Genomic DNA, 16,986 nt, shown 5'->3' on the forward strand with positions numbered 1-16,986 from the left:
GTACCAGGAATACAACAATGAACAAAAAGACTAAATTTCTTGTCCTTCTAGAGCTGACATTCTACTTGGGACAGATAGGCAATAAAAAAATAAATAAGCATATATTACAGATGATAAAAAGTGCAAAGGAGAAAAATAATTCAGTGAAAGGGAATAAAGAGTGCTAGGGAGGTGAGGGAGAATACAATTCAAAATAGTGTTTTTCGGGAAGACATCACTAGTCTTATGTAATGAGGAAGGTACCATGCAAACATCTGGGAGAAAGTATTCTGGAAAGATGGGATTTCCAAGTAAGAGGCCCTAGAGGCAGCCAAGTTCCAGGTGTTTTGAGGAACAGCAAGGAGATCAAGCTGCCTGTAGAATCAAAAAGGGAATATCACAGAAGATAAGAGAGATGGGGGTGAGGTGGGGTGAGGTGGAGTGAGTGCAGATTGTGTGGGTCTTCCATACTGTTAACAAGCATTACTTTATACAGAGTCAGGAGGGAGGTCACTGAAAGATGTAAGCAGAGAAGCACCATGACACGACTCATATTAAAAGGTCATTGGCTGCTGTTTTGGAATAAACAGAGGGGCTATAACAAAATCTTGTAACCTCGCTTTCTGATGGCTCTAGCATACAGTTCTATTTGCTTTCATTTGATACCTCCTGCACCTAAGAGCTATCAAGCAACTTAACTCTTAGCTTATCCTACTAGTGTTTCTCCTGTAAGTCTTTCTCCCAAACAGCATTACAAGTCACTTGAGGATAGGCATAGTACCAATAGTGCAGTAAAAATGTCTTTCACAATTTTTTTAAAAGAAGAAAACAGTACTGTTGCAAATACATAGCACTGTCACATTCAGTATTAGAGTAGAAGTTCCACCAGGGTGGGGACTATTTCTCTCTTGTTCATGGCTTTATCACTAGTGCTCAGCACTATGCCCAACACACAGGTGCTGAATATTAATAGAATTAGGCTGAGGAGACCGTTGTGAATCAGCCACTAACAAAAGTGACTTTCTGTGAGACAGTACACTGAGTAGTAAGAAAGTAAGGAGGCAACAGCAATACATTGCTGCTCCCTTAGCTCACAGAGCTGAGAGGTTTTTAATAGGAAACTACAAGGAGAGATTACAGGGCAATGGGTTAGTGATTCCATTCTTAAGACTGAGATTCCTGGGAATCCTCTCTATCCTCTCCATTATTAGCCATTGTTCCATCCTGAGCCATTCCTTTGGGAATAATCTCCTCACAGAAGAACATCTCCTACTAATGTTTCCTCCTTTCACCTAGTCCCTGACATGTAGAGCAGACAGCAATTACCAGGCAGCAGTAAAAGGGAATATGGCATTTTACGAAACTCTTTTTGCTGTCCAGGAAAATGACTATGTGTGGAATGGCTTTGGGTGGCATTTATTAGGAAGTATGATTTTAATGAGATATAATCTGTGAACTCATTTTGAAAACGGATATGAACTATCACATGTAACTTAGGGAACAGTTATATAGACACAAAGGGCTGGAGACAAGGGATTATAACAGATAATGAGCATGATTAAAAATACAACTGGACCACTCAGCTCAGCCAGTTAGAAAACAAGAGCTGCTCTGGGGACAAGGCATAGCTAAACAAAACGCAGCAGAAACCTCAGCAGAGGTAAATGCCCCTGTCTCACAGCTTTGAAGAGAGCAGTGGATCTCCCAGCATGGAGGCTGAGATCTAAGAACGGACAGACTGCCCGCTCAAGTGGGTCCCTGACCCCTGAGTAGCCTAACTGGGAGACATCCCCCACTAGGTGCAGACCGACACCTCACACCTCACACGGCAGGGTACACCCCTGAGACGAAGCTTCCAGAGCAAGAATCAGACAGCAACACTCGCTGTTCAGCAATATTCTATCTTCTGCAGCCTCCGCTGCTGATACCCAGGCAAACAGGGTATCAAGCAAACTCCAAGAGACCTACAGCTGAGGGTCCTGACTGTTAGGAGGAAAACTAACAAACAGAAAGGACACCCACACCAAAACCTCATCAGTACATCACCATCATCAAAAACCAAAGGCAGATAAAACCACAAAGATGGAGAAAAAGCAGTGCAGAAAAGTTGGAAATTCAAAAAATCAGAGTGCATCTCCCCCTCCAAAGGAACACAGCTCATCGCCAGCAATGCAACAAAGCTAGATGGAGAATGACTTTGCCGACTTGAGAGAAGGCTTCAGTAGATCAAACTTCTCAGAGCTAAAGGAGGAACTACATAACCAGCACAAATAAACTAAAAACCTTGAAAAAAGAATGGATGAATGGATAACTAGAATAATCAATGCAGAGAAGACTTTAAAAGAACTGACAGAGATGAAAACCATAACACGAGAATTAAAACCATAACACGAGAACTACGTGACAAATGCACAAGCTTCAGTAACTGACTCAATCAACTGGAAGAAACAGTATCAGTGACTGAAGATCAAATGAATGAAATGAAGTGAGAAGTGTAGAGAAAAAAAGAGTAAAAAGAAATGAACAAAGCCTCCAAGAAATATGGGATTATGTGAAAAGACCAAATCTACGTCTGATTGGTGTGCCTGAAAGTGACGGGGAAAATGGAACCAAGTTGGAAAACACTCTGCAGGATATCATCCAGGAGAACTTCCCCAACCTAGTAAGACAGGCCAACATTCAACTTCAGGAAATACAGAGAACACCACAAAGACACTCCTCGAGAAGAGCAACTCCAAGACATATAATTGTCAGATTCACCAAAGTTGAAATGAAGGAAAAAATGTTAAGGGCAGCCAAAGAGAAAGGTCGAGTTACACACAAAAGGAAGCCCATCAGATTAACAGCAGATCTCTCGGCAGAAACTCTCCAAGCCAGAAGAGAGTGGGGGCCAATATTCAACATACTTAAAGAAAAGAATTTTCAACCCAGAATTTCATATCCAGCTAAACTAAGTTTCATAAGTGAAAGAGAAATAAAATCCTTTACAGACAAGCAAATGCTTAGAGATTTTGTCACCACCAGGCCTGCCCTACAAGAGATCCTGAAGGAAGCACTAAACTTGAAAAGGAGTAACTGGTACCAACCATCGCAAAAACACGTCAAAATGTAAAGTCTATTGATGCTAGGAAGAAACTGCATCAACTAGCGAGCAAAATAACCAGCTAATACCATAATGACAGGAACAAGTTCACACATAACAATATTAACCTTAAATGTAAATGGACTAAATTGTCCAATTAAAAGACACAGGCTGGCAAACTGGATAAAAAGTCAAGACCCATCAGTCTGCTGTATTCAGGAGACCCATCTCACATGCAGAGACACACATAGGCTCAAAATAAAGGGATGGAGGAAGATCTACCAAGCAAATAGAAAACAAAAAAAAGGAGGGGTTGCAATCCCAGTCTCTGATAAAACAGACTTTAAACCATCAAAGATCAAAAGAGACAAAGAAGGCCATTACATAATAGTAAAGGGATCAATTCAACAGGAAGAGCTAACTATCCTAAATATACAGGAACTCAATACAGGAGCACCCAGATTCATAAAGCAAGTCCTTAGAGGCTTACAAAGAGACTTAGACTCCCATATAATAATAATAGGAGACTTTAACACCCCACTGTCAACATTAGACAGATTAACAAGACAGAAAGTTAACAAGGATATCCAGGAATTGAACTCAAATCTGCACAAAGCGGACCTAATAGACATCTACCGAACTCTCCACCCCAAATCAACAGAATATACATTCTTCTCAGCACTACATTGCATTTATTCCAAAATTGACCACACAATTGGAAGTAAAGCACTCCTCAGCAAATGTACAAGAACAGAAATTATAATTAACTGTCTCTCAGACCACAGTGCAATCAAACTAGAACTCAGGACTAAGAAACTCAATCAAAACTGCTCAACTACATGGAAACTGAACAACCTGCTCCTGAATGACTACTGGGTACATAACAAAATGAAAAGGCAGAAATAAAGATGTTCTTTGAAACCAATGAGAACAAAGATACAACATACCAGAATCTTGGACACATTTAAAGCAGTGTGTAGAAGGAAATTTATAGCACTAAGTGCCCACAAGAGAAAGCAGGAAAGATCTAAAATTGACACTCTGACATCACAATTAAAAGAATTAGAGAAGCAAGAGCAAACACATTTAAAAGCTAGCAGAAGGCAAGAAATAACTAAGATCAGAGCAGAACTGAAGGAGATAGAGACACAAAAAACCCTCCAAAAAAAAAATCAATGAATCCAGGAGCTGTTTTTTTGAAAAGATCAACAAAATTGATAGGCCGCTAGCAAGACTAATAAAGAAGAAAAGAGAGAAGAATCAAACAGATGCAATAAAAAATGATAAAGGGGATATCACCACCAACCCCACAGAAATACAAACTACCATCTGAGAACACTATAAACACCTCTACACAAATAAACTAGAAAACCTAGAAGAAATGGATAATTTCCTGGACATTTATACTCTCCCAAGACTAAACCAGGAAGAAGTTGAATACCTGAATAGATCAATAGCAGGCTCTGAAATTGAGGCAAAACTTAATAGCCTACCGACCAAAAAAAGTCCAGGACCAGACAGATTCACAGCCGAATTCTACCAGAGGTACAAGGAGGAGTTGGTACCATTCCTTCTGAAACTATTCCAATCAATAGAAAAAGAGGGAATCCTCCCTAACTCATTTTAGGAGGCCAATATCATTCTGATACCAAAGGATACAACAAAAAAAAAGAGAATTTTAGACCAATATCCCTGATGAACATCGATGCAAAAATCCTCAATAAAATACTGGCAAACTGGATCCAGCAGCACATCATGATCTTATCCACCATGATCAAGTGGGCTTCATCCCTGGGATGCAAGGCTGGTTCAACATACAGAAATCAATAAACGTAATCCAGCATATAAACAGAACCAAAGATAAAAACCACATGATTATCTCAATAGATGCAGAAAAGGCCTTTGACAAAATTCAACAGCCCTTCATGCTAAAAACTCTCAATATATTCGGTATTGATAGAACGTATCTCAAAATAATCAGAGCTATTTACGACAAACTCACAGCCAATATCATACTGAATGGGCAAAAACTGGAAGCATTCCCTTTGAAAACTGGCACAAGACAGAGATGCCCTCTCTCACCACTCCTATTCAATATAGTGTTGGAAGTTCTGGCTAGGGCAATCAGGCAAGAGAAAGAAATAAAGGGTATTCAGCTAGGAAAAGAAGAAGTCAAATTGTCCCTGTTTTCAGATGACATGATGGTATATTTAGAAAACCCCATTGTCTCAGCCCAAAATCTCCTTAAGCTGATAAGCAACTTCAGCAAAGTCTCAGGATACAAAAATCAATGTGCAAAAATCACAAGCATTCTTATACACCAGTAACAGACAAGCAGAGAGACAAATCATGAATGAACTCTCATTCACAATAGCTTAAAGGGAATAAAATACCTAGGAATCCAACTTACAAGGGATGTAAAGGACCTCTTCAAGGAGAACTACAAACCACTGCTCAGTGAAATAAAAGAGGACAGAAACAAATGGAAGAACATACCATGCTCATGGATAGGAAGAAACAATATCATGAAAATGGACATACTGCCCAATGTCATTTATAGATTCAATGCCATCCCCATTAAGCCACCAATGACTTTCTTCACAGAATTGGAAAACACTGCTTTAAAGTTCATATGGAACCAAAAAAGACCCCGCATTGCCAAGACAATCCTAAGCCAAAAGAACAAAGCTGGAGGCATCACGCTACCTGACTTCAAACTATACTACAAGGCTACAGTAACGAAAACAGCATGGGACTGGTACCAAAACAGAGATATAGACCAATGGAACAGAACAGAGCCCTCAGAAATAATACCACACATCTACAGCCATCTGATCTTTGACAAACCTGAGAGAAACAAGAAATGGGGAAAGGATTCCCTATTTAATAAATGGTGCTGGGAAAATTGGCTAGCCATAAGTAGAAAGCTGAAACTGGACCCTTTCCTTACTCTTTATACGAAAATTAATTCAAGATGGATTAGAGACTTAAATGTTAGACCTAAAACCATTAAAAACCCTAGAAGAAAACCTAGGCAATACCATTCAGGACATAGGCATGGGCAAGGACTTCATGTCTAAACACCAAAAGCAATGGCAACAAAAGCCAAAATTGACAAATGGGATCTAATTAAACTAAAGAGCTTCTGCAAAGCAAAAGAAACTACCATCAGAGTGAACAGGCAACCTACAGAATGGGAGAAAATTTTTGCAATCTACTCATCTGACAAAGGGCTAATATCCAGAACCTATAAAGAACTCAATCAAATTTACAAGAAAAAAACAATCCCATCAAAAAGTGAGCAAAGGATACGAACAGACACTTCTCAAAAGAAGACATTCATACAGCCAACAGACACATGAAAAAATGCTCATCATCACTCGCCATCAGAGAAATGCAAATCAAAACCACAATGAGATACCATCTCACACCAGTTACCATGGCAATCATTAAAAAATCAGGAAACAACAGGTGCTGGAGAGGATGTGGAGAAATAGGAACACTTTTACACTGTTGGTGGGACTGTAAACTAGTTCAACCATTGTGGAAAACAGTGTGGCGATTCCTCAAGGATCTAGAACTAGAAATATCATTTGACCCAGCCATTCCATTACTGGGGATATACCCAAAGGATTATAAGTCATGCTGCTATAAAGACACATGCACACATATGTTTATTGTGGCACTATTCACAATAGCAAAGACTTGGAATCAACCCAAATGCCCATCAGTGACAGACTGAATTAAGAAAATGTGGCACATATACACCATGGAATACTATGCAGCCATAAAAAAGGATGAGTTCGTGTCCTTTGTAGGGACATGGATGCAGCTGGAAACCATCATTCTCAGCAAACTGTCACAAGAACAGAAAACCAAATACTGCATGTTCTCACTCATAGGTGGGAATTGAACAATGAGATCACTTGGACACAGGAAGGAAAACATCACACACTGGGTCCTATTGTGGGGAGGGGGTAGGGGGAAAGGATGGCATTAGGAGATATACCTAATGTAAATGACGAGTTAATGGTTGCAGCACACCAACAGGGCACATGTATACATACGTAACAAACCTGCACATTGTGCACATGTACCCTAGAACTTAAAATATAATAAAATAAATAAATAAATAAGAAACTGAGTTTCAAGAATTAAAAAAAAAAAAAAAAAAATCAAAGTATACCCATACATGAAGTACTATTTAGCAAGGAACTAACTACTGATATTGTGCATCAAATTGGATGAATGTCAAAAGCATCATGTTAAATGAAAGAAGACACTCAAAAGACTTGATGACTGAGAAGATATAGGTGGTGATAAAAAAAAGTTGTCCAAGATTTCTTGAAAGTTTCTTGTTTGGTTGTCATGACAGATTAAAATGTGTAAACCTTCCAAAAGAGAATAATGGAGGCCAAGAAAGAGTCTTATACAATGCCTAACTAAGAATTGGAAATAAGGACCAGCAGAGATTCAGACAAGAAGAAGAAAACACCAGTTAAGACAATATGGTAAATGAAAGAAGACAGAATTTTAAAAAGAATCATAATGGGAATCATAATACTGCTCTGAGGCACAGAACTAAGTGCTTCATCTACATTATCACATTTAATCCTCACCACCACCCCATGAAGTAATTATTTTAATTATTCTCAAATTAAAAACAGGACACTGAAGCTCAAAGATCTGAAACAATGTGGCTGAGATCATATAGTTAGCAAGGAGTCTAAGTGGATTCAATGGCAGATCTGTCTGATTTCAGAGACAGAGTTCAGAGTTCGCTTCTTAGCAGTCTACAGGATCAATGCTGTAGAAAGAGCTAGTAGTACAAGGTTAATAAAAACGCAATCCCACATATTGTCTGGAATGATTAAAATAATTTTCTATAGTATCTACAATATTGTGACATATTTGTTAAAAGTTGTAGAAAATGGGGCAAATGTCATCTGGTTTAGCAGAGAAGTATTCGGTAGAAAGGACAATCTCACATGATTCTATATATTAACTAATTCTATTTAGGCCTAAAATGTCACTTGATTACTGTTTAGAATTTCAGACCTAATGAAGCATTTAGTTGTTTCTTGTTGCAACATATAGCTGCTTCTTTACTGATTCACTTCATTTGTTCTGAAAATAATACTAGAGGCAATATGGAGAAACCAAAATTACAGCAGTGAAAACTCATTCTCATTTCTGGGGACAACCACAAAGGTACATACCTGATATATGCCTGAATAAAACTGTTATATCAAAAATAATTTTCAAATACCTCTCAAGACAGATGCTGACATGTGACACTGAGGTAGCTAGATCATAAAAAATCTTAGCAGAGTCTGACAGAAAGTACAGCATTAAAAGTGTTCTTTTAGCTATCATTCATTATAAATGAAAATGTTTATTACCAAAGAAGTGTTTTTGAAAGAGACTTCTAACATTTTAATTTTCTAAAGTTTGAAGAAAATCAAAATGCGATAATAGATACTATTAAAAAATGAATAGTATACATTTAAAAGGGGAGGAATATGTAATATTTTTACTGTTTATAATAGAACATAATGAACTGATAGTTACAGAAAAAAAGATTTCAGTGAACTCATTAAGATCAAGAACTGCAACTTATTCAACTTTATATTTCCTGCATACTATGACATTTTGAAAATGTTCAACCTATATACAATTTTAAACTGGAAATTTTTCAAAGTTATAATAATTTATATCTATATTATCTTAAAATTGTATCATCCACCAACTAAAAAGAAAACAAAACATAACCTAACATTAAAGGGAAAAAATGGAAAGGAAGAACTAAGAAATATACTTTTAAAAAATCAAAGAATAAGATTCAGACAAAAAGGAGCAAGATGGGATAGGAATGCAAAAATGTAAAAAAGATATTTTTGTTATTCTAAAGTTCAGTAAAAAACAAATATATGTAATCAAAACATGGCTTGAGTAGACAAGCTTGCGAATATAATGTGTATTTTGGTCAGGCTAAACTAGAAAGGAGCTTTCATTTTTTACTTCTCTATCTTATGTCCTAGGTTTCTTGGGGCTTACACTTGTTTTACTGTCTCTGCTAAGGTAAGTTTTAAAAAACTATGTGTTAAATAAGTATTTTGCCAAATTCACCACTTTCTCCTGAAAGCAAGTATTTTAGTGGACTCCACAAAGTACTATGCCAGTCAAGAATATTGTTTTGAAGAATAAAGGACAACTGACCCTTGAACAACACGAATCTGAACTGCGCAGGTCCATGCATACACAGATTTTTTTCAACCAGACACAGATACAGTATTTGAGAGATGTGAAACCTGTGTGCAAGAAGGGCTGACTTTCAAATTTGTGGGTTTCACAGGGCCAACGGAGGGACTTGAGTATGTGATTTTTATATACTCAGGCAGTCCGAGAACCAATCCCCTGGACATACCCCAGGGACGACTGTAATTTAAAAATTGGTAAGGCGATGTTTCTTTCCTCTTCCTTCCCCATTTATGGAGCATATGGCTATTAAGCTAAAAGATATTTGAGGATACTAGTTACATCTACAACAGTTCTTGACTACACAGATACATCAAAAATACATTTCACCTAGGCTGATTTTGTTTAGGTATTTGTTTAAAATCTTGGAAAAATCTATGAAAAATTTTCACAATACTTTACCCTTCAAATAACATAAGACTCACTACGAAAGTATTCCAACCCCTAAAAATTCATGTCAGCATTTAATAAATGAGATTAATCTCTTCAAAAAGCCTTATTTTTCAACTACAAGAACCTCAGCATATATCAGAGTTTTGTTCTAAGTACAAGACTTTGCCAAAAGCACTCAATATATAATTTTAATAATGAAAACCTAGACTATTAGAAACCAAGCTCTGTGTGGAAAGAATAAATCATTTAGGTGAAAGGGTAACAAACATTTAATTCAAGGATAATGCAGCCCTGAGGGAAAATATGCACATGAACGAAGCTTATGAAATTGGTTCAATGCCTATGCAAAGAAAAAAATAATTAGTTTATTTTAAAGCTGCCTATAAAAAATTTTCAATATTGCAGTATGAATTATTTATAGAAAAACATACATCTAACTTTAAAGTTACAATTTTATTGAAAGATCTTGAGTACTATGAGAGGAACTAGAAATAGGAATATATCATTTTATGTATGTAATATTTGGGTGATTCTTTTTAATTACATGATTTCCCAAAAAGTTAAGATTATCAGTTTGAATCAGTAATATTTTATTCTACTTTTTCTTTTCAAAATTAAGAAGTAAAACTGAGAGTGGGATATCACTTTTATTTTAAATTTTATTAAAAATGCCTTTTAAAGTTGACCAATACATCAAGGTGTGTTACTCCGAAATCATAATAGCTAATTTAAAAACTGAATGAACATGTCTAAGCTTAAATAATAAAAAAAATTTTTTTAGTGTTTTTGAAGTTAATGCAGAATCTTAGGGAAAGCATTTGGATTTGAGGTTTACTATAATGGTACTATGTGTGCTACCAAAAAAGTTCAAATGTATCCATAAGACTCTTATGTTTGGAATATTATGTTTAATTAATTTTCTGATTAATAATGTGGCACAGACTCTACAGAAAGCCACATAGTGCTTGAATACTGTGAGTAGGCGTATAGTTTTCTGAACCTTTCTTGAGAGAACTATTAATATGACAGAGGCCGGGCACAGTGGCTCACGCCTATAATCCCAGCACTTTGGGAGACTGAGACAGAAAGATCACATACAATAATAAACTTTAAAGAGTAATACTTAATATATAATTAATATAAGGATTGCCAATTTATGAACACTAGAGGGCAGTAAAACACTAAGAAGATATATTTAAATTACAGCTCTAAAACTGGCAAAGGCAAGTCAGTACATTCTTTTATTAGAAAATCCTAACAATTTAATGAATTTATTCCTTTTTAGGTTACTAAAGTACAAAGCATTCTTTAGTGTGTCATTTTAGTGTAACTTACTTTGCAAAATCCAAGTAAGAAACGTGTCCATGATAAAATCCTGGTTTCATCTCTTTCCAGGAAGTTATATTCTTTACAAAGCGCACCTAAAAAGGGAGAACACACTCATTATGTACAATTTAAAGAATATGAAACTTGATGATAGCAAAATATTTCCAAGTTAGGAATTTAAAAACCTAAAACCATTCTTACAGAGCTTGAAACACAGGTTAGGACTAAGGAAAGTATAATGTAATCAGTAACTACTAAAATTCATCATAGAGACAGCTACTATCATTACACTCAGAAAAGAGTGAAAGATGATTCTGAAAACAAAATCGCACAATGAAATCCTTTACAACGCTGTCTGAAAACAAACTCGCACAATGAAATCCTTTACAATGCCGTAGAGTAAGTACATTTACATAGGGTCGGAGGAAGGTCATTGTGGGGGTATTTGCATCTACATCCCGCCAACACACACGCTAAAGCAGGCAATGTAGGGACATTCTAGCATATCAAACGTTTTCTTCTCAGACGCTTGCTGTTCATAAAAGTTTATTTTTATTAATGACTCAACAAATAAAAAGTAATCTTTAAACCAAAATGATTTTTAAAAAGCTGATGGTTATCAGAAGATATTTAAGAGTTAACAGCAGATATCACAAGCTTGTTGATAAAAAGATTAATAAAATTAAGAGATGTAATACAGGTCAAAATATTTAAAATTTCTAAATATTTAACTTACTGGAATTAAAGTATATAAAAAGTAATATGAAAAATTCTATAAGTATGTTTTAAAATGTCTAATAACTGGTTAATATAGAATTTGATAAACCTAAGTATCACTAGCTGCAAAGCAGTGATATACAATTTCTCAATGGAAAATGGTATACATTTTTGATAAGCAAATCTCTGCATGATAAACAGCAAGTAGTTAAGAATCTCTTCTAGTACCTAGATGGAGTGCAGAAAGTTGGGGCAGTGAGGTCCACCAACCTATACTGCACCAAAAGCATCCGCAAGCTATGACTTCAGCCTCTCAAACACAGAACTATCAATTGCATAATTCTGGCAATTTATCAATCTTTCACTTACATCATAGAATAGGGATAGTTTGAGACCAGCCAAGGCAACATGGCAAAACCCCGTCTCTACTAAAATACAAAAAGTTAGCCCGGCGTGGTGGCTCATGCCTGTAATTTTAGCTACACAGGAGATTGAGACAGGAGAATCACTTGGACCTGGGAGGTGGAGGTTGCAATGAGCCAAGATCGCACCACTGCACTCCAGCCTGGTCTAGTCTGGGCGACAGAGCAAGACTGTGTCTCCAAAAAAAAAAAAAAAGTATCATTTACATACTGCTGAAATTCCATATTATCTTTATCTCCTCTTCAAAACTGTTCTCCAAGGAAATAATATAAGTAACTCCCTTTGAAAAACAGTACTTTCAAAAGTTTTATTTTTAAAGTATTAATTCGGCCACTTCTCCTTTTACACGTTTAACATTTATCCTTAGTTCTCCATAACTTTCCTGGTCTCTACTCTTCCACGTTCATCTTTTCTCTCTCATCAGTCTAGTCCCAGTTCTGCTCTATCATGATCTGCCTTCTCACCTCCCTGTACCACTTGCTTTGTCGTTCAGTTTGTTTTCTTCTGGTATTTCTCTTGGGCATGCTGCCAAAGACCTTGAGGCAAGGTTCGAAAATACAGAGGAGTAAGAAGAGGACACTGAGATTAGGTAAGCAAACTTCTATTCAGTTCATTTTACGGATTCTTACTGACTATACTTGGCACAAATGAAAGGTAAAGTGAGAGGCAAAAAAGGAGAAAAACTTAATAGTATGAATTGAAGTTAAGGAGACTGAAGACACTGAAAACTCTGGCTTGGGAGAAGAAATAAGGCCACTATAGTAACTTAAATCATAGAAAATTTTCATACGCTGATTGAAATATGCTACCAAGAAGAATGTTTCAGACGCAGTAGTCAGATATAGTACATGAAAAGCAGCTAGCCTGAAGCAGAGAGTAAACTGTGATTTTTGTTGGATCTGATGACTTAAGTCAGGCTAGCAAGAAATAAGAAGAGACCTTAAGGAAAAACACAAACAATATAGGTAATGGTGTTGGGGTTTTTTGTTAGTTGAATCAGACCTGAACTGATGTTACAGGAAAAAGCTAAGAAGCACCCATCTCACTAACAGTAGTGTCTTGACCTATATTCTTAACAGATCAACCTCAATATTGATTATCTGTGATCACAAAAGCATTTGTTTTCACCATCTAAAAGAGCAGGGATGCCATTCTGAACATTCTGGCCAAATTCCAACTCTGTAATTACTATCTGTTGAATGAATGCTACTATTAACTTGAGTAATTACTATATACTGAACTCCCACTGATGCATTTACTTAAACATTTCTTGTATGGCTGTGGGTACTTTTATGAGACTAAGCCAGGAAGAAAGTTTTCTACACTAACAGGAAAACAAAGTAGTGGTTGGATAAAAATACATGAAAAGTTTGCAGTAATTGAACATATCTTCACCGAAGTTCAGAGCTGTGCTGCTCAACCTGTTTTAGGAATATACGGCAGGGGGCTGGTTCCCAATCCAGCTGAGAGATAAGAATAGATCATATTGCTGTCAATCAGAGGGGCTCACTCTGCCAGTAATTATTATCATCTACCGCTATCAAAATCTATGTTGGTCCATTTGTTCATTCATTCATCATTTATTTAACAAAAAATGTACAGTTTCTACTGTGTCTCAGGCACTATGCTAAACATAAGGGATATAGTGGTGAACAAGACAGACAAAGTTCCTGTCCTTAAAGATCTTGTAATAGAGGAAAAAACAGGCAGCAAACAAACCAATATGTAAGATAAGTTAGTAAGCTGATTAGTACCAGAGAAGACACAACAAGAGTGATATGGTACACAGTAACTTAGAAGAGGTAATTAATATGTAGGATGGAAAGGCATGGTTTTTCTAAGAGGACGTCATTAAACCTTAAATGGATAACATGAAGCCAACTCTGGAAGAAGTCAGGAGAAGTGCATTCTAAGAGGAAAGGGTAAGTGCAGAGTCCTTAAAATGGGAAAGGCTTGGCGCAGTCAACGAAACACAAGGCCAGTGTGGCTAGTGGGTAAGAAGTTGGTGCACACAAGGGCTAGATTAAAAAGGGCCTCTGGGTCTAAGTAAGAAATGTGGATTTTGTAGGGGAGGTAGGAATAATAAGTTAAAGATAAATACCCTACCATCCTGGGAAGACTAAAACATCCATCTTCCCATATCCCTACCGAGAACCATCATCTGGATCTTTGTTACTCAAACCGCAGTTTAAAGACCAGCAGCATTAACTTTGGCATCAAGTGGGAGTTGTTTAGAAATTGAAAACTGGGCTCCATTTTGATCCTTCTGAATCTGAATCTGAATTTTAACCAGTGATTAGCATACATATATATATTATAGGTGGAGAAAATTCATCTAAAATGCTGCTCTGAAAAGTTATCTGCAACTCCTGGTGAACCGTGGGCTCCAATGCAGATAACCTAAAGTTGGCTTGAGAGTGAATTAAAAGAAAAAAATTTACGTTGTTCTTCAGAGAATACAAATTCTAGATATTTCCAATGTTTTAACAAAAGGGGTTAAATATAATCATAGACCTAAACATAGAGCAAAAAAGAATTTTTTTGAAAAATCATAAAAGATGTTGCTAATCACATATTTGGTATGGCTACTTTAAAGACATGATGTTCTCTAATGTAAAGATACTTGCATGACAGCAAAGCAAACTCCATTTTTCAACTAGAAGAGTTGATTGATTACCCATCTCTTGCCAATTCCTATCTGTTAACTAAGTAAAGCCCATCTCAAAAATATCTTTAATGACTGAGTCCACGCCTTATTCTAATTGCTTAGTTTCTCATACCTTATATTCTCAAATGTTTACCTTTTAATATCCTTCTTTTAACTTTTCAACTTTTTTATTAAAAAAATTTCTAAACTACAGAAAAGATGAAAAAATAGTACAGTGAACATCCCTATACTCTTCACCCAGATTCACTAATTGTTAACATTTTGTCACTTTTATCTTTTTTCTCTATGTATGCCTATACATACTCAATTTTTTCTGACCTATTTGAAAGCAAATAGTTGCCATTCATATTTAACCCCTAATTACCTCAGCATGTACTATTGTCTGTGAACAAAGATGTTATCATTTTTGACCAAGGATCTGATCAGACCATACATTACATTTGGTTTCCATGTCTCTCTAGTCTACAGAAGCCTCCCTCCAACTTTTTTGGTTGTTGTGATATTGACACTTTAGAATTCAGTTGTTCTGTAGAATATCCTACAACATTAATTTGTTTTTCAGGATTAGGTCCAAATCAACCATTTTGGTAGGGAACATTTTGGTTAAATATTTCAGTGAGATCACCACAAAGTGATGTTTTATTTTAACTGTTTTCATAGCCCCTGTGTTTATGTTTTATGTTTCCAAGTAAATTTTATTTTTTTTCTTTTTTTTTTTTAATTATACTTTAAGTTCTAGGGTACATGTGCATAACGTGCAGGTTTGTTACATATGTATACTTGTGCCATGTTGGTGTGCTGTACCCATCAACTCGTCAGCACCCATCAATTCATCATTTATATCATGTATAACTCCCAAGGCAATCCCTACCCCCTCCCCCTCCCCATGATAGGCCCCAGTGTGTGATGTTCCCCTTCCCGAGTCCAAGTGATCTCATTGTTCAGTTCCCACCTATGAGTGAGAACATGCGGTGTTTGGTTTTCTCTTCTTGTGATAGTTTGCTAAGAATGATGGTTTCCAGCTGCATCCATGTCCCTACAAAGGACACAAACTCATCCTTTTTTATGGCTGCATAGTATTCCATGGTGTATATGTGCCACATTTTCTTAATCCAGTCTGTCACTGATGGACATTTGGGTTGATTCCAAGTCTTTGCTATTGTGAATAGTGCCGCAATAAACATACATGTGCATGTGTCTTTATAGCAGCATGATTTATAATAATTTGGGTATATACCCAGTAGTGGGATGGCTGGGTCATATGGTACATCTAGTTCTAGATCCTTGAGGAATTGCCATACTGTTTTCCATAATGGTTGAACTAGTTTACAATCCCACCAACAGTGTAAAAGTGTTCCTATTTATCCACATCCTCTCCAACACCTGTTGTTTCCTGACTTTTTAATGACTGCCATTCTAACTGGTGTGAGATGGTATTTCATTGTGGTTTTGATTTGCATTTCTCTGATGGCGAGTGATGATGAGCATTTTTTCATGTGTCTGTTGGCTGTATGAATGTCTTCTTTTGAGAAATGTCTGTTCATATCCTTTGCTCACTTTTTGATGGGGTTGTTTGTTTTTTCTTGTGTATTTGTTTGAGTTCTTTGTAGATTCTGGATATTAGCCCTTTGTCAGATGAGTAGATTGCAAAAATTTTCTCCCATTCTGTAGGTTGCCTGTTCACTCTGATGGTAGTTTCTTTTGCTGCGCAGAAGCTCTTTAGTTTAATTAGATTCCATTTGTCAATTTTGGCTTTTGCTGCCATTGCTTTTGGTGTTTTAGACATGAAGTCCTTGCCCATGCCTATGTCCTGAATAGTGTTGGAAGTTCTGGCTAGGGCAATCAGGCAAGAGAAAGAAATCAAGGGTATTCAGTTAGGAAAAGAAGAAGTCAAATTGTCCCTCTTTGCAGATGACATGATTGTATATTTAGAAAACCCCATTGTCTCAGCCCAAAATCTCCTTAAGCTGATAAGCAACTTCGGCAAAGTCTCAGGATACAAAATTAATGTGCAAAAATCACAAGCATTCATATACACCAGTAACACACAAACAGAGCCAAATCATGAATGAACTTCCATTCACAATTGCTTCAAAGAGAATAAAATACCTAGGAATCCAACTTACAAGGGATGTAAAGG

General features: G+C 36.5%; 1 protein-coding gene across 3 annotated transcripts in view; it reads right to left on the reverse strand.

Moving 5' to 3' along the window:
• The window catches only part of HS2ST1 (heparan sulfate 2-O-sulfotransferase 1), a 203,283-nt gene that overhangs the window by 19,558 nt on the left and 166,739 nt on the right, over positions 1-16,986 (reverse strand). For all 3 annotated transcript variants that reach the window (XM_023208252.2, XM_023208270.1, XM_023208260.2), the window contains one exon: positions 11,048-11,133. In XM_023208252.2, the coding sequence (XP_023064020.1) occupies positions 11,048-11,133 (86 nt within the window). The remainder of the gene's footprint in view (positions 1-11,047; positions 11,134-16,986) is intronic.

Source organism: Piliocolobus tephrosceles, chromosome 1 (assembly GCF_002776525.5).
Source record: "Piliocolobus tephrosceles isolate RC106 chromosome 1, ASM277652v3, whole genome shotgun sequence".
In the NCBI taxonomy this organism is placed as follows: Eukaryota; Metazoa; Chordata; class Mammalia; order Primates; family Cercopithecidae; genus Piliocolobus; species Piliocolobus tephrosceles.